Source organism: Embiotoca jacksoni, unplaced genomic scaffold (assembly GCF_022577435.1).
Source record: "Embiotoca jacksoni isolate LCO1_2020_lvr unplaced genomic scaffold, fEmbJac1.0.p SCAF_10, whole genome shotgun sequence".
Lineage (NCBI taxonomy): Eukaryota > Metazoa > Chordata > Actinopteri > Embiotocidae > Embiotoca > Embiotoca jacksoni.
Window position 1 is genome coordinate 16,454,101 of NW_027185230.1, and position 21,782 is coordinate 16,475,882.

General features: G+C 41.9%; 2 protein-coding genes across 4 annotated transcripts in view; both read right to left on the reverse strand.

The window, feature by feature from the left end:
* The window catches only part of LOC138204947 (uncharacterized), a 36,609-nt gene extending 25,240 nt beyond the window's left edge, over nt 1-11,369 (reverse strand). Inside the window, 37 exon segments of the mRNA XM_069160524.1 lie at nt 43-220; nt 304-509; nt 594-654; nt 656-735; nt 738-748; nt 923-1,038; nt 1,162-1,275; nt 1,407-1,561; nt 1,769-1,942; nt 2,066-2,109; nt 2,188-2,321; nt 2,399-2,465; nt 2,573-2,627; nt 2,747-2,891; nt 2,994-3,151; nt 3,715-3,849; nt 3,984-4,130; nt 4,267-4,401; nt 4,508-4,540; nt 4,636-4,746; nt 4,844-4,963; nt 5,386-5,553; nt 5,647-5,691; nt 5,793-5,937; nt 6,300-6,382; nt 6,551-6,709; nt 6,788-6,889; nt 6,975-7,094; nt 7,201-7,283; nt 7,788-7,923; nt 8,050-8,168; nt 8,255-8,361; nt 8,462-8,685; nt 9,435-9,559; nt 9,812-9,924; nt 10,003-10,148; nt 11,309-11,369. Coding sequence (XP_069016625.1) covers nt 43-220; nt 304-509; nt 594-654; nt 656-735; nt 738-748; nt 923-1,038; nt 1,162-1,275; nt 1,407-1,561; nt 1,769-1,942; nt 2,066-2,109; nt 2,188-2,321; nt 2,399-2,465; nt 2,573-2,627; nt 2,747-2,891; nt 2,994-3,151; nt 3,715-3,849; nt 3,984-4,130; nt 4,267-4,401; nt 4,508-4,540; nt 4,636-4,746; nt 4,844-4,963; nt 5,386-5,553; nt 5,647-5,691; nt 5,793-5,937; nt 6,300-6,382; nt 6,551-6,709; nt 6,788-6,889; nt 6,975-7,094; nt 7,201-7,283; nt 7,788-7,923; nt 8,050-8,168; nt 8,255-8,361; nt 8,462-8,685; nt 9,435-9,559; nt 9,812-9,924; nt 10,003-10,148; nt 11,309-11,369 — 4,315 coding nt within the window.
* Nucleotides 11,370-12,832: 1,463 nt separating this feature from the next.
* On the reverse strand, nt 12,833-20,548 carry klhl8 (kelch-like family member 8). Of its 3 annotated transcripts, none has more exons than XM_069170102.1 (12): nt 20,465-20,548; nt 18,262-18,481; nt 17,904-17,965; nt 17,541-17,706; nt 17,202-17,351; nt 16,571-16,757; nt 16,171-16,314; nt 15,872-15,983; nt 15,605-15,773; nt 15,362-15,521; nt 14,745-14,946; nt 12,833-14,609 (listed from the first exon to the last, which is right to left on the reverse strand). In XM_069170102.1, exons 2-12 carry the CDS (start codon nt 18,457-18,459, stop codon nt 14,486-14,488), a joined length of 1,674 nt encoding a protein of 557 aa, XP_069026203.1. In that variant the 5' UTR covers nt 18,460-18,481; nt 20,465-20,548; the 3' UTR covers nt 12,833-14,485. The 3 variants fall into 3 exon arrangements, with proteins under 3 accessions (XP_069026203.1, XP_069026201.1, XP_069026202.1); XM_069170100.1 differs by having other exon boundaries at nt 17,031-17,351; XM_069170101.1 differs by lacking the exon at nt 20,465-20,548 and adding an exon at nt 18,898-20,452 and having other exon boundaries at nt 17,031-17,351.
* Between the last annotated feature and the right edge of the window lie 1,234 nt (nt 20,549-21,782).

The following is a 21,782-nucleotide window of genomic DNA, read 5'->3' on the forward strand; positions in this document are numbered from 1 at the left end:
CTTCCACCAGGGTCCAGTCTGTAAAACACACACTATACCCACCGCTTCCTGTGTGGCTGTGACTGAGGCCGATCCACTTGCTGCTGCCTTTGCTGTACTTGGACAGAAACTCCTCCTCCTCCTGACTGTGGATGCTGACCAGATTAGCTCCTCTGGAAGCACAGTCCTCGTGCGCTGTGTCCCAGCTCCTCTTCTGGGACCAGTCCACATTGTGGAAGAGCTGCAGTGAATCAGTACAAGAAAATCAGCCTGTGACCTGGTGATGCCTGCAGAGAGTCGTGGTTTCAGATGTTCAGTTATTACCTTGTAACAGTTCCTGAAGTGGGGCAGCGCCGTCCAGCTGTCAGCACAGCCCTGTGCAGGAGGAGCAGTCGGGGCCTTGGTGGGCGGGGTGATGTCGGGTCTGGGTTTCTCACAGATGAAGGCGTATTTGTCCAAGCACAGCTTGTCGTCCCAGAAACCACCGACCTGACCCGTTGTCATGGCCACACAGTTACCATCCCCGTTATCTAGAGACACGAAGGAGCTTAGTGTTTTCTGATGTGGACATGTTTACTGTCCCGCTGATGTTCAGGTCAGCGTTGGATCAGTACCTGGCTGGTTTCTGTCCCAGTGGGTGAAGGTGAGAGGCAAGCCGTTGTCCCAGACGTAGTCCCACCCCTCCACCTCCCACTCCATGAGCTCGCAGGCCAATCCACCATATACCCGTCTTTCCTGACACTACCACTGTAAAATTGCTTGCTCATAGCTGCGGTGGAAAAAAAGAGATTACTAGAAATCTAATTCGTCAATCTGATTCATCACCTCTCAATAGTGAATCGGAAGCTCCACCATTCTAGCTTGTTATACAACACTGAGCATTAAAGGTGCAGAACATGCATCCATAATCTTTCTAATCCAACTTTACTTTCATCCAACTCACACGTCTCCGATGTGCAGCAGGAAGCTGTCCTGCTCTCCACAGAAGGCTTTAGCATCAGACCAGCTCCTGGGCGTCTCCTCCATCCAGTAGCAGTCGTAGCCGTACGCCTTCCAGCCCTGAGGCACAGCGAGCACCAACGAGTTACACCAAACTACCATAGCTCTCCCTCAGTCAGCATCAGAGCTCGTGTATCGTGAGTCTTAGCTTGAAAAGAACATAGAAAAGCAATGATATTCTACCTGAGGACATCCGTACACAGTGGGCTGTACAGAGGGAAGGGGGTAATGTGCTTTGGGCGTTTTGCATATGTAGAAGTTAAGTTCTGTACAGGAGACGTCGTTCCATCGGCCAGTCTGGAACAAAAAGGAAATTAACATCAAATTCTCAACCAAATTTCTCCCTGTGATGCACACTTTTATGAGCAGAAACATGCGTCACTAGATCCATGTAGAGGGAAATATGTGAGGTTTTCCATGTTTCTCACCTGATATAACATCTTAACGCAGTCCTCGGTGAACCCGTCGTGGTTGTTGGGTTCCCCCGGAGCCCAGTAGGTGAAGGTCACCAAGAAATCATCAGTCCATGCGAACATACCGGTCACGACCAGGTCATTCAGACCAGTCCAGATGTCACTGTCGGCTGGAGAGGAGGACAACTGGGATGTTGCTCAACAAATAGACTAAAGTGATCCAGTCACATGATATTATTTAGAGATGACAGAATCAAAACGGAACCAGAGCCTTTCAATGTGTTCTGTGGGAACGAATACAAGATTAAATTGTTCCCTTTACGTGTGCCTCCATTCTACTTTCTGACTTTCACCTCCTACTTTCATAAAAATCATACCCATGTACAGGTAGCTCTCCAGCCAGCTCTGCTCCGTCATGGAGCGGATGGACACGAGTTCAGCACCCAGACTCCTGCAGGTGTCCCGGGCATCGTGCCACGTCTTTTTCTGTCTGAAAGGGTTGTAGCAGAACTCTCCAAACTCAAACAAGTCGGGTCCCGAACATCTCAGCTCTGAGGGAGAGAGGAACAAAGTGATTCAGAATTAGAATTACCATGAACTGAACAGAATAACACGTTAAAAAATGTAGTCTGCTCAGAGAAGAGAGTTTAAATTATAAATGCATCTCAACTCACCTCCATCCGCAAAAGAATAAGACACGGCAAAGTTTCCATCGAATCTGTAGAAATGCGATTTATTATGGAATTAGCGTCTCTGGACAAGAAAGAAAAAAATCAGATTATAAAACTCTACTCACTGTCTTGAGGTGATGCCATTCTTGGTGGAGCCGGCATAGAAGTCCTTTCCTTCAGCTTTCAGCAAAGTGCAGTCTCCTCCGACCTCATTCAGCACCACTCCAGCATGGATAGCTGCTGCACAGATGTTCGAGTCCTGTCGCAGAGAGAGAATCACGTATCAACAGACAAAATACCTTATTGTGATACAGCCAAGACAATAAAGGCACATACCCCACGATAGACTGACGTGCCAAACACTCTGTAGTAAGAATCGGCGCAGCCTGCTGGACAATGGACACTAGAAAACATGGTCATATAAGTAGGCCGTATGATGATGAAATCTCACCTAAATAACATGCAGCAGAACATCTTTGTATGTGGTGAAATATTTTAGGTTTTACTCACGTCATTCGATCATTGTTGAGGTTGAAATTGGGAGTGCTAGCGCATGCAACTGCATCTGTTGAACCACAGTTCATATCATTAACCATCAGTAAAGAAAGAAAAAAAAAAACCTCATCACTGCACATGTTGGAATTTGAATGTGTGCTTCTAAAACTGGTAAACTGGTTTCCTTACAGTCGGGTGTGCATCCTAAGACGTCGAAGCGAAGGCCCGTCTGACCGTTAAACTCCAGCGGAAGGATGCGGATGAACTGAGCTGCGACAGGCGTACCGAGCAGCTGAGTGTCAGGAGTGTTTCTGTCTGTTGAACCTGGTAAAAACTGGAAATTGGGAGAATACAGTATGATTATTTAGGCAAGATAAACGGTGCATTTTCCACCATGAAGGCGCTGAGCTCTTGGAAAGTTGGAGGTTTGACTCACCGCCCCGTCAGCTGTGTAGTCGGTCCAGGTCGTTCCATCCATGCTGTGCTGCATCTTGAACTTGGTGATCCAGTGGTCGTTCTGAGGACATCCCTGGATCACGATCCCTGTTACTTTCCTGGTTTGGCCGAGGTTCACCTGAATCCAGCTCGAGGTGGCTGAAAGAGGAGACATGAGATGTTGTGTCAGGTCAATGTGAAATCATGACCAGCCTGAACTTTAGTATCAAATCAAGACCTTTATTATTAACAAACATATTTCATGTGTGGCCGCTGGGTTGCTACCAACTGGCTAACTGCCATTTTGAAGCCTCAAGTCTGTTATTTTGGAAATTGCTGTCTTGGTTTTTTGAAACCAGCAGTGACCATATAACTGCAACCTAGTTGCTCCTCAGCCATGTGAATCAAATCAAACCAGACATACCAAACATACCTCTGATTAATGCCTAATATTTTAAGGAATTATTTTCAGAAGGACCGTCAGAACACTGATCAGAAGATGTGAAGTTCACTGACACTTGCGGAAAAGATTTACGAAGTATTTCATGAGAGAAGTTGACACTTTCTGAATGGGAGTCTGTGGAGCGAGAGGTTTTTTTGGGTGGCAGCCCCTAGTGGTTCTCGGTGGTTTCGCACTTCAGGCACTTCCTGCCTTGGCTTCCCTTTGCAGACACAGCGACTACGTCCATTCTTATACACATACGTCTCTGGTTGGCACTTACGGTTTCCTAAAGGCATCCAGCAGGAGTTTCCATTCAAACGGGCTCTGCTGGGAGTGAAGGAGCCGACGGAGGAGGAAGCCGAGAGCTGAGAGTTTGCGATGGTCCCGTTCTCGACACCCAGGCCGTGCAGACACACTGTGAGCAGCAAAAGCACAAAACAAAACATAAACATGAAGCGATGACAGGAGGATTCTGTGATACATCAGGAAACATGGAAGTTGGGTTTTAATACTAAAATGATATGAAGGAGAAGGAGACAAAGAGCCCACCTTTTTGTTCACAGGTATAGATGATCTCCAGATATTTAGAAATAGTGGGACAGGGGTCCACCTCCGTGTGGGCGTACGCAAAGCAGAAAGGACGGTTGTCACACTTCTTTCTGAACAAAGGAAGGATTCCTTCTACTGTGCAGCTGCCTGCAGAACAGAAACAACTTTTGGTTAAGCATAGATCAAAATATATGAAAAAGAAGCACTTTATCAGATGCTGTGAAATGCGACAGTTTTTATCCTCTTTGCATTTGTAACTGTAGCGACTGATGTGCAGCAGCACCTGTTGATCCATCCAGCTGTGGACAGATGTCGTCCTTGCTTCGTCCGTAGAAGGCGGCCTGGATGTTAATAACACTTTCATGTGGACAATGAAGGACGGCGGAGGAGTCCTGGCACACCAGCGCCGTCATAAAACCTGCGAGTAAAGGAATTTACTGACGTTATTTACCAGACACTGAAGGAATCAAACAACACGTGAAATCTTTGGTTGTTTCAAAACAACACTGAGGTGTCATCGTTACCATCGTGAGGTGGAGGAGGCTCAGGTGTTTTCCCTGTAAGGTAGAACATGTATGAATAATCTAAACATTGTCTGAATTTTTTTCATTTTTCATCAAGTGTCAACGAGAATTCAGGCAACACGTCTCACCTCTCTTCTTGCAGATGTATCCTCTTTTGTACCCGCAGTTGTCGTCATTCCAGTAGCCGCCGTTAATATATATAGACAGGCAGTCTTCGCCATAATAGTTGTCTGGGTTTCCTGTGAGGAAGGATGAGAATGCGAGGTGATTTTTTTTTTTTTCCCCAAGGTAATAATCTTTTATGTCTCACAGAAAATCACAGGATGACATATCAACCTTCACTCCAGCGGACGTATCGGAAAGGAGAGCCATCCGTCCACTCCCAGCCGCCTTCAGTGATGGAGTCATGGCCGCCCATCCACAGGGAGATCCCGGTGGGACTCTGCTGGATTAAACCTGACGGGAAACAACAAAACACAAATTAAGGTGAGTTCAGGTGCTCAACGGGTATGGGAGCAACATAAACTCCACCTATTTTCACCAGATTGTCTCACAAACGAACGCCATCGGAGTAAATTCAAAGATGCTGCAGTCGCACAAAAAAATCAACACATAACAGCTTCAACTAAACAACAGACTGTAAAAAGGATGACAAATATTATTAGAGTTCAAGAACTATGTGGTTGAAATATTTTGAGGAAAAAAACCCCCAAATATTATGGGAAAATTAAAATAGATAGAAATATTTAATTTAAAGATAATAAAATGAATCATTACCTTTTAGTGAAACCTAAAACTTAGTTCTAATCAGAATCCAGATGAGTGTAGAAAAAAATGACACATCAGAACATGAATTAAAATAAGTAAAGGTCCTATACCGTGTATGAAGGCCTGCTCAAAGGGATCAGTGATACTGATGAGGTCTCCTCCCTGGTTGACGCAGTCGGCTCGAGCCTCAGCCCAGGTCCTCATCGACAGGTAGTTGAACAGGTAGCAGTAGTCGTTAAAGGCGTCCGACACCCAGGAGCCACATTTGTCGTTCCATCCTGTAACAAACACCACAGCTCATTCACGCACACATAAACACAGACAGACTTCAGGATCAGTTTCAGGTCTGATCAGTGGAGGACGAAGCTGACCTGGTCCAGACGTCGGAGGCTGAGGAGGAGGTCCTTGTCCCTTCGCTATGGAGAAACACGACAAAGAACAATTACAAAATAAAGCATCATAAAAATAAGTAGGCATATGAATAAATCATGAAGTGCTGTAAATGAAAGTATCCCACCTTTTTGGCAGATGTATCCCTTTGTGGAGGTGCAGAAGTCATCGTTGATTTTCCCAGGTTCGTGGTGATTCATTCCACTGAGTTGCACACAGTCCTCATTGTTCTGCCAGTTGTCCGGCTGGTTGGGCGCCCACGGCAGGAAGTTCTGACATCCACAGAAAATAGCACAAAATCGAACGGGACAACATTTCACTTTCAAAACTCCAGCGATGGTCTCATCGGTTCCCAAACGTTTACAGAGTGTTGTTAAAACTCACAAATCACAAATCACATCAAATTCAAAATGAGCATATGTTTTTGTTTTTTTGTTTTTTAAATCAAATTTCTCATTTTCAGCATTTTTATGTTGGTTTTTGGTTGGCGTCCCGACTTTTTTGGAAACGGGGTTGTATTATATAGGATAGAAATAGGATCTTCATATAGGGTAGAATAGGGACAGGAACCTTTTCACACATTTACAGTGTTGGTGTCAAACAGGTTGATTTTATTTTTGGCTTTGCTACTTACTGCAGGCGTCCCATCGCTGTATACAAACTGGTTTTCGACACTGATATCGTTCAGTCCCACCCAGGCTTCTCCTGGCATGTGAGCTGCAGAAAAAAAGACAATTCGTGTCACCAAAATTCAACACAAGAACAGCTCATTGATTTCAAACTACTTCTGTATAGTCCCTGCACTAACATTCACATGATTTATAGATGAATTATTTCTAATTTCATGATAATTTGACAAACTAAAGTGCTTTCTTAGCTGCTCACCAGTCAGGAAACTCAGTTCTTCCTGAGAGTGGAAGCTGACCAGGTGTCCCTGCTCGCTGGTGCAGTGAGCCTCGGCATCCTGCCAGGTTTTCACCCTGTCGGACTTGAAATGATAGCAGGAGGCCCCATACAACAAATATCCGTTGTCACAGTGGGAATCTGAAAAAACAAAAACAATAAACAGTTATTGACGAAGCTCTGACAGTGTGTGAAGAGGGAACGTGAAGTCGTACTAACCAGGAGCTGACGTTGGTTTCGGGTTCTGTCCACCTGTCATCTCGCAGACGTATCCCAGGCTCTTGAAGCAGTTGGTTGTTTCCCATTTGCCGTCATAATTTCCTGGACAAGAACACAAAATCAGCGGATGTTGGTCTTGCAATGCCAGCCTCCTTCTGAATAGAGAGCGGCAGAGAGCAGGTCCTACCTGTGAAGATCTGCCCACAATCCCAGAATCCTGCAGTGTTTCTGGGGAAACCCGTACCGTAGTTTGAAAACTCAGTCTCGGATTTATCCACCCACCTGAACTGCCCGTCCTGGTCCTTATCTGTTAACATGACAAACCTTTTTCATAAATCACACCTCCTGTAAAGGTAACATGGTGTTTTTAGTTGTTTCATTACGGGGATGAAAGCACCGAGTCGGTGGAGTACCTGATAAACCGATCCAGATGTCAGGAATTTCCACTTGGTGAAAGTCTGGAAGTTTCCCATTTATGAAAAACTGCTCATCTTGACTGTAGAAGAGGAACAAGACAAACATAACAGATAAGTTTTATCCTCTGTGGGATTAAATGCAGTAGAGACTTTGTTTGAAACTGTGCAGACTGAATTCTTGAAATCCTAATTAAACTGGCTACAAGTGGCTCTTAACTCCACATTAAACTTTCCTATATTTGTCAGGAGTCTATTAAATCAAATCAATAGTTTGGGGAAATGCAATTATTCGCTTTTCTTTTCAAGAGACAGAGTTGAAAAAAACAAAACAAGTCTACAGCCGCACTAGTGTAACATGAAAACAGCCAAAATAAAAACAAAACAAAGATGTTGATTTTTCAGCAGTTTTAGTAAATTTAGCTGAATTTGGCTGCAGTAGCAAAACCAGTGATTGTGTTGAACTGGGCAACATTTACTGGTTACGAATTTATCTTTCCATTTGTTAGAAGACCACCGTTTTTATTTCTTGCATTAAAGTTAGTTTGTCTTTGACTGTGAAATGTTGCTATATTATTCTTCCCTACCTGTTTATAATCAGAAGATGAGCCCCCAAGTCAGAACACTTGGTGAAAGCCTCGTGCCAGGTGGTCAACAGATTGATGTTACTGACCATCCAGTAACAACTGCCAGAGAAGCTCAGCCAGCCGGGAGGGCAGATGGCTGCAGGCGAGGAACATTTGGAAAAGGTTAGAGGAAAAGGAGGAAAAGCAGAATCCAAAGATGAAGGTTATCATAATTAGAACATGAAATGTCCTCCGTGTGTTTTTCCAATACAATCCAGCTTACTGTTCAGCGGACGTTTACACATGTATGGACGCTCGTATCTGCACACATGGGACGTCCATTTTCCAAATACTCCTGATGCGTCTTTGACGATTGCAGCACATGTTCCAGTCTCTGTGTCACTGTCGGAGAACACGAGCTTTAACCGTGATTTTAAAAAATGAATATTAAAAGTTGAAATGCCTCGTGTTTCGATAGGATATCTTACATTACAGGTTGATTGGGGGCCCAGTTTCTATATGTCCCTTGAGCAGCATCAGACCAGGCAAGGTCTCTGCTCCCCACTTCAACTTGACATGAAATCTTGCTGCATTTCTGGACAAACAAAGCTCATCTTCACATTCATGTACTTCATATCAAATCATAAAGAAGCTAGTGATCTTCTGGACGCCTCAATGCACTCTGATCCTCTCACCAGCGTGGAGAACCCGATCCAGATGTCAACATGAGTTTGGTCCATTGTTCCCACCACATAATTGTTTTCGTCCTCTGAGATAATGGACACCAGGTCTCCTCCTTCCTGCACACAGTCATGTCTGGCTGCCACCCAGCTCTTCTGTGAGTTTGACTTCAGCCTGTAGCAGTTGGAGCCATACGGCCGCCACCCGTTGGCTATGTCGCAGCTTGGGCCAGGATTTGCTGAGGAGCAGAAAAAGAAAACATGTTTCAAGTGTTATTAGTCCTTCAAGTGAAGAATAATTTGATAAAACATTGTGTCTCGTGGAAATTTAACTCTGCTTTCTGGAGAAAAAAAAAAAAGGTTTGTATTTCAAATGGTAAACATCCCAGTGACAAAGCACAGTTCAAAACACGAAACTTTAACAGTTGTAATATCCTGAGTTTAGTGTTTGGTAAAGATTAAGGGGGTGAAGGTTTTGATGAAAAAGACGACGAACCGATTTAAATGTGGATGTAAAAGATGCAGGTTTTAAAAATATTTTTTTACATTACTCTTTCTTCCTGTGTTTCCTGTCTGCTTTTTCAACTGTCAAATGCCAAGAAAACAACCCTCGAGTTTAAACAAAATATAACCAAGTGATATACAAAAGAAAATAAGCTGTGTTGCAAGCTTGATCGGATGGTGCAGAATTTTGGTTGTTCAGGCATCAAATTATTACGTCATAAAATTTAGCCCTACAACCAAACAGTGTGGATCTTCATACTCAAACCCCGGAACCAGAAGGACCATACAGTGTGTGATGTGTGCAAAATTTAGTGAACTTTTTATTAAAAATAATTATACAAAAAAAGTATTGTAGGTCTGACTCATGCATTTTAAAAGACTGGTTGGATTCCACTTCCAACTTGAAGTTTAGTTATTTTTGTTGCCTGAGTGGCTGCAGAGACGCTAAAAATCAATGTGATTGTTTGCACTCGAGCTGACTTACGGTTGATGTGCTTGCAGATATATTTCCTCTTGTTGTCACAGTTTTCATCATTCCACTGTCCAAAGTCAGATCCAACCACCTGACCGCAGTCGCCCAAGTTATCAGGCTGGCCTGACATCCAGTATCTGAAACAGGAGTGACGAGAACATTTTGGATAAACGTCAGAAAAATACAAGTCTGCATTTTAATCACGTGTTATGTTCATGAATTTCATGACCTTTGATTCAGATATGAAAAAAAGCCAACTAAAATACATTTGAATGGGTAAAAATATGGAAGTACTGTTATTTTAAGATGGACAGACATGTAGTAGATGTCATGTGAACTAAATAGAGGAACACAGTTAATGAGTTAAACAAATAAACAGTATGACATACGATAAGTATTCTATAAAAGGACTCCCGTCGCTCCACTGCCAGACATTTTCTGTGACTCTGTCGTTCAGGCCTATCCAGTAGATCTCGGTGCTGATTTGTGTCCTCACCCATAACTAGAAAAAAAAAAAAGACAGAGTGTAAAATGATGAGAAAGCGTTCATTAAATTTCAATCTGTGTGTGTATGTCTCACCCTCTCATGAATGTCCTGAATGCTCATTAGGTTGCCGTTCTGCCCCAAACAAAACGCGTTTGCCTCCAACCACGTCTTTGTATCGCTTGAAAAGTAGTAACATTTGTTCTCATACTCCCTCCAGCCGGGGTTACACTGGCTTTGGGCTGAAAATATAAAAAAGAAAGAAGATAGAAAAACAGCAAATATGAGAGTCAGCACATGTCCAGCCATCAGAAATACAAAAGCTCCTCTTTTGCTGTGTGCAGTTATTATAAATTTCAACCAATGAATGCAGCTGTTGAACACATGAAAGAGTATAAGATAAAAGATTATTAATCATTATGGTACCACATATCTTTCAAGCAGAAAGACTGCAAACAGTGAAAACAAGAAGTTCACTGGTTACTTGAGTTGATGTATACATTTCACAAGCTGGTGAATCATTTGAATGTTCGTCAATCATAAAAGTCCCATGACAGATCCACAGTTCAGCCAGGTCAGTCAACTTTGACCAAAAATTATTGGGTAAATGTTTGACTTTTAACAACTTCAGAAACACCAGAGTCACATGTTTTTCATACAATCTTAATTAGGTGAAAGACGACAAGGCCGCTGATGCAAAGTGTTCATCACCTTAATGTTATCTCTCTGCTCGATGCCCACATAGAAAATATGTCAGAATACAAAATATACTACAGTCTTCAGCCAGCTAAACTATTTCTTAAGTATATAGAACTTTTTTTTTCTCAAAACACTTGGTGGAGGAAACTAAATTTGACAGTAAAATATAATTTTTTTGGTCCCATTTTTAAGATGAGCAGTTTAAAGTTGTTTAGTTGGAAACGGTAGTTTAAAAATATGTTTTTAGAAGTCAAGACATTTTTATTTTTCGACAGACCATCAAAGAAGGAAAGTTAGAAAAATTAAGTAAAGCTTCTTCTGATTCATGATTAAATCTTCTGCTCTGATTAGAGGAGAATTTAGTTTTGAATCTCTTTACAAGAGATTTTGGTTCACGAGTCCCCTTCAATCACAGACATGCACATCATGTGCTGTCGTGTACAGTTTTCAAACCTACAGTACAAAACACATCATGTAATTAATGTTTTCAACAGCTACCTTCCATCAAAATGCATCATAGTTTAAAAAGTCAGTTTCAGCCCATATTTCTGCTTTTTTTTTTTTTAGTACAAATGTGTCTTTAAGAATTTCAATCTAAAAACAGGGTCAGTAATCCCTGAGGTTGGCACAAAATAATTCAGTTATTGAAATTAAAAGGTTGTCAAACACACCACAAAAAAATATAATGAAGAAACAGACTTACCAAAAGCAAGAAGAGCTGCAAAGCTGAGCAGCGTCAGAAGAATTCTTTGTCCTCTGTCCATTTCTTTTTCTTTGTGTTAACTTCTCAAGGTGTGTTTCTACTCATCCTAGAAGCTTCAGGTTCGTCTCCAGCCTCCTCTGAGCCTGGCAGTGTGTGTGTGATGTGCTCTGACTCCAAGTGTTCAGACATCTGAGCATCTTCTCCTCCGCATTCCTCATTTCAGCATTCGTCCAGGGTCCAAAGACTGAAAGCAGTAAAGTACAGATGACCAACACTTGACCTCTTGACTCATTTCACATTAAAAACTAGAGTTTATTTCTGTAGGTCAATAAAAATTCCAGCATGCACGATATGAAGGACAAAACATTTCATGTAATTGGAACCAACAATTACCAGTAATAAACAATTTAACAATGCAAAATGAATCTTTTTTCTAAGATTATAAAATGTTCTGCAATGTTTACATCTCAAGAAAGACTATGATTGTTTGTAACCTATTTCTTGCCTTTATTATAGTCTTTTTTTTATGGTACTTATGGCTGAATACAACTTAAAGCAAAGCACTGAAATTACTTGTGATTAAATGGATAAAATCTACTTACCTGCTCCAAGCATTAAAAGGTTGTACATATTTCATTTGATGCCACTTCATTCTTTTCACGAAACATAAATGCTGAAAATTGGATGTGATATACGTCCCAAGAACTCAATACAATTAGTTTCTTGAACAAAACAACCTTTTAGGTAAATACATTTGTTTATTAACCTCTTGGAGCTTTGGAAAACTTTCATAACACAGTGAATACAAAAGTGTGGCGTGCCGATCACATTCGACACAAAACCACAAAGTCCAGAAGACAGTTTACAACAATCATATGTCAACTGTCAATAAACTTACAAAGCCAAACCTCTGCCTCCAGCCGTTACTTTTTAACGTGGTGTAATAACGCGTTGCAACGCAACAATTGCAAATTTCCAATCAAATTTCGTATTTATGTTTTATATTGCTCAGCAGACGTGAACCGATTGTACAAAATGCTTTTTCACAAAAAAAAAAAAAAAAATAAAATAAAATTCTAATTTTATGACTGAATGAGGATTAAATGCAAACCCAGGAAGGTCTGATGCTTCGTTAAACGAACCCTGAAAGGAAGAATTAGCATCACATGGTACATTGTTTATTTTGATTATTATTACCTGTCATTTCTTTGTGTACGTCAGTAACAAGTTTTGTATCTTTAAGTAGTGATGTTTCAACCCTGAGAACATTTTAATTTCTAAAGGTCTAATAGGCAAACAGAAATTTAGTAAATGGCTTTTCTTCGTCGTAAGCCGTATGTGAATTATTACGATAATTAGTGACACAAAACGAACAGAAACAGATAATTAAATCATTAATCGGAATCATATACATGACAATTACTCGTCAAATAAAGTTTCATGATCGTCACAGCCCAAGTTTACATCGAGTTCAGAGTCATAAACCGTCCCAGAAAAAAAACAAAAGAGGAGTTCTCCCACCCGTGAACTTTACATGTTACTTTATTGTATCAATTTATACCAGGTAAATAAAAGCAAAAGATGGAAGCAGTCAAGAGGAGGAAGAACAACACAAAGTTTACAAAAGACTCCTTTGCTAACAAAGTTGGCTTCAGTTTCGGTGTAAAAATGATTGACAGTAATTTAATACCGGTGGGACACAAACTGTGCAACAACATCTTTTTCTTATACAAACAGTAAACGGCATATCTGTTTAAAAGTCATCCGTCAGCCTGAAAACAAAACTGCAGCCTGAAATTATACACGTTTTTCTTCAGTAAGTCAGAAATAGGTGTTAAATAAACATCTTCAAACGATAAACAAGAATAACATTAAATTCTCCAGTTAGGACAAAAATATACTCAGACTTCACATCTATTCTAGGAAAATAGTGCACAGCAATGGATTAGATAGTATAGTAAAGAATAATACCAAAGATACGCCTATTTTATTATACAAAAATGTCCATATATTAAAATATAACCGAACCATCTGCAGACACAAACCTCGGCTGAATCTCATCTGAAAACACTCGGATTAGGATTTCTGACAGTCCAGCTATCGTCAAACACAAATCTCTAATTTGAACGTGTGTGTGTCTATTAGTTTGAAAAGATCTCTGTACAATAATGTAAAACTGGAGAAGAACTGAAGAGATGCACCATATTGCTCTGATCCCTCCTCGACTACGGTAAAGTCGTCACACTTTCTTAAACTTCTCAGATCCCAGTAAACGAGTCGACTTGGGACTCAGCAGGCGGTCGAACCCGAGTTGCATTTACAGCTTTGTCTCACTGCTTTTCTGCGTTTGGCACTTGCAGCAGCGTAATCCGCCCGTCGGTCAGACCGACGACGGATTTATTCCAATGAGATTCAAGTGATTATTCAAACATAATAAGGGCAAAAAAATAAATAAATCTGAAAGTTACCTTTATATATATATATTTAAAAAAAAAAAGCGTCTTATTTCACTTATAGTGGAATACAATCGCAGGAATATTGGAAATGTATTTGCATCTTAACATCCCGTTTCAGATTGATGGGAATGTCAGTGCTTTAGCTGCACAGGCTGGTGATGAATCCACTACGAGCATCTTCAAAATACTGATTTGTCTTAGACTAACCAATAAAAGTCTTATCAGAGGCCACCTTTAAAATTCTCTCATACTGGCCCATTATAAAGTCCTTATTCAAAATGTGCACGGTAAACCTAGTAGTCCTGAATCCAAGCTTTCCTCTCACTCGGTGAGGTTTTGTATTAAATTCATGGCTCAGCTACTATTTTCCCTTAAAAAAACAACAACCTCAAAACTATGTCAAGGCAGACAAACAGAAGAGAATACAGTACAAAATACTACATCAACGATTGCAAGTAACACCAGCAGGAGTCAAGAACAACAGGTCTTGAATGTGTCGTTTTGTCAAAGAAGACTTTAGATTTGTCAAATGTGCACTTCAAGTCAGTAAAATCTCCCTAATATTCCTCAGTCAGCATGTACAGACAGAACATCCGCCTCCGGCGTTACGCCGATGTTCAGGGTCAACAACGTCACCGTCTGTGTGCTTCGTGTGCGGTGCGCTTGTGCTGTGATCAGATCGAATGGTGACCTGGCACTCCGGCGGTCCGCCGAGTGGTCGTCACATGCAGTTCACCACGTTGCTGGAGCCCTGGCCGACGTCTCGGATCTTGCTGATGTGAGACGAGCAGACGGCCACGCCGGCGCCGGCCCGGCAGTGAGACACTGAGCCCACCAGCTCCCACCTGCACGGCAAGGACGAACACATAACGAGGAAATGATGAGGGGGAAGAGGGGGGAGGGGGCATATATAAACACGGCTGAAATGATGACTGCTGTTCAGGGGGGGCCGTTTCATTTCCTCCAGTTTTAACGCTCACCTGTTCATCCGAGGCTCAAAAGCTTCCACTGTGTTCAGGTAAATGTTTCCGTTGTGGCCTCCAACTGCAAACACTCTGCCCATTACGGTGGCGACGCCGACTCCCCCGCGAGGGGTGGTGAGCTCAGACACGTACTCCCAGCGGTGCATTCGTGGGTCGAAGCGCTCTACGGAGCTCAGGGGGGAGTTGTCATCAAAACCACCTTTAAATCGGAGAGACAATTATTTCAAAGAGCAACATTTACAGCTTGCACAACTGGAGGAAGGTGGAACAACTTAATTTAAGAGAACTTCACGAGTCCACACCGGGTTATTTTTCCCAGGACTTTATGCCACAACAGAAATCCGAATGCTTCAATGACTCTTCAAATTCAAGTGGTGGAATAAACATCCGTGAATCAGTTACTACCTTTATAAAACATGAACTTTGATGTTTCCTGATTGGTGCATTTGTGTATAAAACTGAAGGGCGTGTACTTAAAGCATGTGATGTGGGCATATGAAGAAAGGCGCCCACGTACGAGGAAGTTTCAGTCACTGGAGTACAACGAAATGTGCACATCTCAGAACTTTTGTATACTTTATGTATATATTTATGTATCTCGTGATTTCTCTCACCCACTACGTAGAGGCAGCCGTTGAGTTTGCTGACTCCATTTCCGGCCCGCCGCTGGCCCATCTCGCTGACCTCCGACCACTTGTTGAGGTGAGGATTGAACCGCTCCACGCTGGAGAGTGACGCCACGCCGTCGTTGCCTCCCACTGCGTACACGAAACTCTGACAAGGAGAAAGGGTAGAAAGCCGTGAAGTGCGGATCCCATGTCAAACATAAACAACCTGACTTTTCTCATCAGTTTTACCCCCAATGCCACAGATCCAACTCCTCCTCTGGGGGTGTTCATCGGAGCCACAGCGCTCCAGCAGTCGCTTTCGATGTCGTAACGCTCCACGTCGTTGAAGCACGAGTTGTCATCCAGACCTCCAATTGCATATATAGGACCACCGAGAGCTGCCAGAGCGATGCCCCTCCTGAAACGCACATCGAATAACAATACAATCCAAATTTAGACATTCAAGTTTTTCCATTTAACATGTCTATAAATATTTCACTGTCTATGTCTGTGTACCGTTTGGTGTTCATGGAGGCTTTCATCATCCACTTGTTGGTGAGGGGATCAAACATCTCCATGTTGCCCAAGTGTTCGTTACCATCATGGCCACCAACAGCATAAACCTTACCTAAGGAAGGCAACACAAAACAAATCTGAATTACAGGCTTTATAAATATGTGCCCAGACCACAAAGCATGGACTCCACAACATCTCATTAGCAGCAGATCCAATATGTCCAGTAATGTTTCAGTGTCCCTCAGTTACTAAACCCATCACTTCACTGCTACATGCCTTTTATGTGAAACCCCTCTTACCTCCAACCGATATTACACCCACATGACGTCGTCTGCTGTTCATTTCAGGACCAAAGAACCAGCTGTTCTTGGTGATAGAGTAGCATTCGATGCTACGAAACGGGTCACCAGAACCCCCCCGGCCGCCCACACAGAACAAAACCCCTGAGGAGCAAAAAGTTGGCACACTGAGGAAAGAAGACGCTAAATACTTAACGTCCATAGAACTTCAGAATGAACAACATTTCAAAAGATGGAGAATATATTACGCCAACACCTTAATTGCAAATCATTTAGCATTTCATTTTGTGCATCCGTGTGGTGTTTCGGTGACAATCGTTTTTCAAATCATGAGAAAAAATGCTGAATGTTGCCGTAAATGTCATAAAATCAAAGCAAACCATGACCCTATAAGAACTACCTGCAGTGTGCTTCCGGGGTATAGTGCGGACTGAATACTCAAAGTCTGGGACCACCTTGTTGCTGAGGTGCAGGTGATAGTTCCTGGCTTCGTCCATCAGGTCGCGACAACTCAGGTTACCTTTGATCATCTCGTCCTTCGCCACTGTTCCAGTCAGGAAGTCTACGGGGAGTAGAGGGAGGCGTACCTGGAGAAGCCACAAACAGGGAGTGTAAAGGTGTTGTTAAAGTCCCATTTATGAAGCTGTGAACGAACATATACAGTCTGTGACGCTAATTTCACACGCAGATATGCAGCAAAACATTGGAGTACCAAAAGGTCATAAAGTTTACAAGAACAACACATACAGAGGTACTTCCACATATAAATGCAAAACATCTTGAAGCACAACACTAATAAAAATACAACAATCTCTCCAGCCAGATCAAACTCTCCAGGGGCAAAGGATGCCGTCTCTAACCTGAGACATGATCTGGTCCAGCCAGCTCTCGTGGTGCTGTGGGTTTGCTTTCAGCCATTTCACAGCTGCATTGTACACCTGTGTCTCCGAGTGGATATTGAGCTCGCTGGAGGAAAGTAATGTGCGCAAGTGTTGGGGTGACACAGCTGTGAAGTCCTCGCACTCCACTACCTCGGTGAAGTGCTCACAGGCGTAGCGGTCGGCCATGTCCATCAGGTCCACGCGATTGTGGCTCTCGGCGAAGGTTCGAACTGCCAGGCAGTTGGTGGGGTGAAAGTGGGCCTTCATGTACTCGCAGCAGGCTCTCGCCACCAACTCAACCTAACAGATTCAGGGAATAAAACAATGGTGACACAGTATTAGTCCATAATACAGTCTGGTTCCGACCACAAAGTGTATTTTGAAGTGTGTATGAGGGTGTATACTTGAAAATGCAGAACAGCTCAGTTCATGTCATGCAATAACAAATTCCCTGCGCTGTTTGTTGTTTGATGACGTGTGTTTGTTTACCTGGAGGATGCAGGCAGCATACAGCAGTGGCTGGACATTGTCCACAGTTAAGGTGAGCTTAGAGGAGTAAGCAAAATGCACCAGGTCCTGGATGGCATCACCATCAAAGTCCTTGATCTCAATCAGTTCCTGCTTGGCCTCCGACATCTCTGACAGGAACATGGCCCTGAGGGAGGAAGTACACATTCAGACAAGACAAAACAACTAAAAGAAACGCTTCATGTTATCAATATGTTAAAGTGCAACCATGCTGTAATTTGCAAGTTGCCAACAATATATTTTATGTTCTGACCTGCCCTGTAATTCATTACATGCACATGTATTTCTTTGTATCAAAAGAATGGAAAAAAATATGGGACACACCTGAAGTAAGGGATAACACAAGCCAGTACAAGCTTGTGGCATGGTATCAACCTACTGCCGACCTACAAAGACAGACAAACACAAAATGCACAATCTAAGAACAGAGCTCACTCTCATGAAATATTGATAAGCTCACCCATCTTCTTTTTTTTTTCTTTCCTATTGTGACAGTATATACCGTGATATTTATATCTATTCACAGACAGAAAATAAACCAACCAAAACATACAATAAACTCATCTTTAAAATATTCTTTGTAAAAATCATCTTCAACCTGACATCACTGTCAACATAAACAAATATCAGCGGAGACCAAACACAACTGTCTCGTTGCTCGAGTCCAGACAGAGAGGCCTACCTTCAGCGTGACGTCGCAGAGCTCCCCCACTTCATAGAAATGCCTGAGTGAGTTATGGAAGTCCTTCCAGGCTTCGTGAGCCTCAAAGATAAAAGACCCATCGGGCTCACATTCTGCTTTGGTTGCCCTGTTTCCAGGCCGCTTCTCCTTGGACTTGGGCTGCTTGGCATGGTCTGGCACCACATCCCCTGGTGCCATCGTGGGCTACAGGAAACAACACCTGCAGGAAAGAAGACAGAGGACAGGAGTGTGAACACCTGGTAAAAAAAAACAAAAAAACAGTGGCAAGTAGAGGTGGGTAACATGGACAAAAATGCTCTACAAAAAATAAATCAGCAACACTTACGGTTTTAATTGGGCTCTTTTTAAGCAGAAATGACCATTTTTCTCTGGTTCTATCATTAACTCATTAAATAAATTACATATTGTTGGGTTTTGCGCTGGTGGTTTAAAAAAAAAAAAAAAGGAGAGAAAGGGCATATCTGCCTTCGATTTCCGGGTGTGACTGGCATTTTTCAGCATATTATACATGAATAATTGAGGAACTGAAAATACTGAAATAACAGAGCATTGTTTCACCCAGTACAATTATATGGAAAGGCTAAAAACAATGGTATAAAATTAATTAGTGCCTACCTTTTGCAATGATTTTTAATTCCACTGACCCATCCAAGAACAATTAGCAGTCAAAAACTGCAACTCAAAGCAAATAACATTCTGCAAGCGTCAATGGAGGTAACAAAAAGGTAAATTAGTGGTGGGGGACTTTGCCTGCCAGCTGAGCAACTTTTGGTCAGTATGCCTCCTCCTTTCGGTGTCACTTCCCCTTTCCTCATTCAGCAAAGACTGAAGTCAAATGTGCAAAAATAGGACAGCCAGTTGGCTCCAAGAGACAAAAAAAAAAAAACTTCAAAAGAAAAAAGTGTAATGTAAAAAAAACAAAAATCACATCTATTGCTGAATCTGATGAAAAGTCTCCACAGCTTTGTTGGGAACAGACACTGAGCAGACAGCCAGAGGCCAAAGCTCCACCCACACCTTACAGATGATGCACTGTCTCTCTTTTAAGCTTTGCCTCTGACTCTCAATAGACTCCGTGTATCGCCCCCTCATCGCTAGTCCTGTCAGCTGTAGGAGCAGGAAACATCCAAGTCCCACGATATGCGCCGGTGATTAAAAAGACCCTCTCCATTTCTGTTCCACTTTTGTAGGCTTCGTCTTGGGAGGCCGTTTGATTTCTCGACACGCGCGGGGAGATTCGGCAACTCTGGAAACGCTCTGAACACCCCGAGATGCCGAACATCTCCAGACTGTGTGTTTTAATATTTATAAAGACTAAGTGGAGCGAGATGGTCAATAATTCAGAGTACACTGGGATGTCTCGTTAGGCACAAAAGCACACAGAAGAGGAGAGGAGGCTCTACTGCTGTCAAGACAAATCACCTCTCCTGCAACCACATGCAGTGCTGTGCACGGTGCATGGTGCATGGTGCATGTAGTCAGCACATGTCACATCAGTGCATGGGGTTTTGTCATTAGGTCTGAGTATTGTGACAGTAACTTGCTCCCTGCACACTGAATTGGGAAATTATTCAACTCAACACTTTTTGAGAGATTGAGAAGAAGATGCAAGTTGTTGTTGTTATTGTGCAGGAACCTGGAAGTAGTTTTGACAATTACTGCAATTTATGACTTATTTTTTTCACCCCGTCTTACACCTAGAAAGTTATTACATTATCTATATAATACACAATCCTGCAGAAGTGTAATTTTGAGGTCCTAATAAAGCACTAATATGTATAAAACATTAAGTTCAGCCTGATATATATATATATATTAAAAAAAAAAATGCAGTCTCGCACACAAATCCCAATAAATCAGGGTTTTGATCCACAAGTATACAACAGACGTGGTTTATCAGCTTGCTCTTCGACATTAGAAGAAGGAGAGAAAGTGTAAATATTCAGGACGAAGAACCGGTTTAGTTTATATTTACAGTTGATTCACGGTTAGCTGCTCCGCTAACGGCAGCTAAGCAATCGGCGTGACAGCCAACGATACCTGGCAGGAAACGGGACGAGATGTAACCGCGAATTCAGCAGAAAAGCGACACCTGGAGAAGTGCAAATACTACCCCCCAAAAAAACCAAAAAGCATTAGAGAATAGTTACAATAGGTCAATATATATATTTAATTTAGATACCTCATGTCGTAGCAAGAAATAAAATGCCGGCTTCTTTCGGTGGAATGTTTGGCATCGGCACGTTCGTTCCGAACCCAGGTGCTTTGTGGGTAATGTAGTTTTATAGCTTTAAACTCGAATCAGCAGCTGAGTGAATGAGATGGAAAGCAGATTTAAAACCTTTTCAGGTTCATTAAAAGCTGATTCAGTGTGGCAGCCTGAAATATCAAGACACCACACCGTCCAATAGGGACGCACAGTAGACGTGCAGCGATGTAATTTAATGTATTAAACTATAACACTGTTGACTGTGTTTCTTGGTTGTTTGTATGTAATATGTATAGATATATACTGTACTGTATATACTGTGCATTTTATATTTTTTACTGCTTTTCTATTATTATCTTATTGCTTCTGTATGCTGCTGTAGCGAAAAAATTTCCCCTCGGGGATTAATATCGTGAAGCATTTTCCCCTCGGGGATTAATAAAGTAACTACCTACCTACCTATTAGTGGAAGTAACCCCGAAACTATGTTATAACGACCAACAGAAGTCTGTCTCTTCTCTCTGACTTCTTTTAAAACACCAGCGTCAAAGCTGATTTACCAATCACTTGTAATTTACCTGTAAGTGTTTAAATGTTCTGAAATCATCCCAAGCTTTGTGCAGAAACAAATATCAGTAGTTAATCAAAGAAATAGTAAATAGTGCCACAAGCATGACTCAGTTAGTTTCAGAGAACACTGACAGGATAAAAAAAAGGGCCCTAAACTAGAGAGCAACATGCAAAGTCAGGAAATATTATACAACTATATTGGCCAATAAAATCTCATTTAAAATTATACATTAACAACACCTTTGTACCTTGATTGAGCCACTTACAGTGTAGTGTTTGCATAATTCTGCTGCACAATTCTGCTTTTGAAAGTATTCAAAATAGGAAATAGGTGTAAAGTGGTTTTATACTTCTAGATGAAGAGAAACTTTTCAAGGGAAATGATCAACATAGCAACATAATCACTTTTTCTCACTTATTCATCAATGCCTAACATGCAAATGACACCTACACATGTTAAAAGCACAAAGCAGTGTTACAGCACTTAGTATAAACATTAAGAACATCGTGTTTTGTTTGAATAAATACTAGTTTTTCATGGATGGAATAACTCAGAACAAAGACTTTGTACTGAAGTGGAGTTTGCACTCTATTTCAGTGATTGTATTCTCTCATGCCACATATTTACATTCAACTTTTTGCTTATAACCAAAAGCAGTTTCTTGTGTGTTCTCAAATTATTGGTGATACCGATGTAGGAAATCTAAAGTTGTTAAAAATG

Bases quoted from the DNA above. Each gene is read 5' to 3' on its own strand.
- klhl8 (XM_069170100.1), bottom strand. From the start codon at position 18,459: ATGGCACCAGGGGATGTGGTGCCAGACCATGCCAAGCAGCCCAAGTCC. The intron at 16,758-17,030 runs GTTAGAGACGGC...TGGCTTCTCCAG, and splicing joins TGGACCAGATCATGTCTCAG to GTACGCCTCCCTCTACTCCC. The intron at 14,610-14,744 runs GTGAGCGTTAAA...CTTGCCGTGCAG, and splicing joins TTTGAGCCTCGGATGAACAG to GTGGGAGCTGGTGGGCTCAG.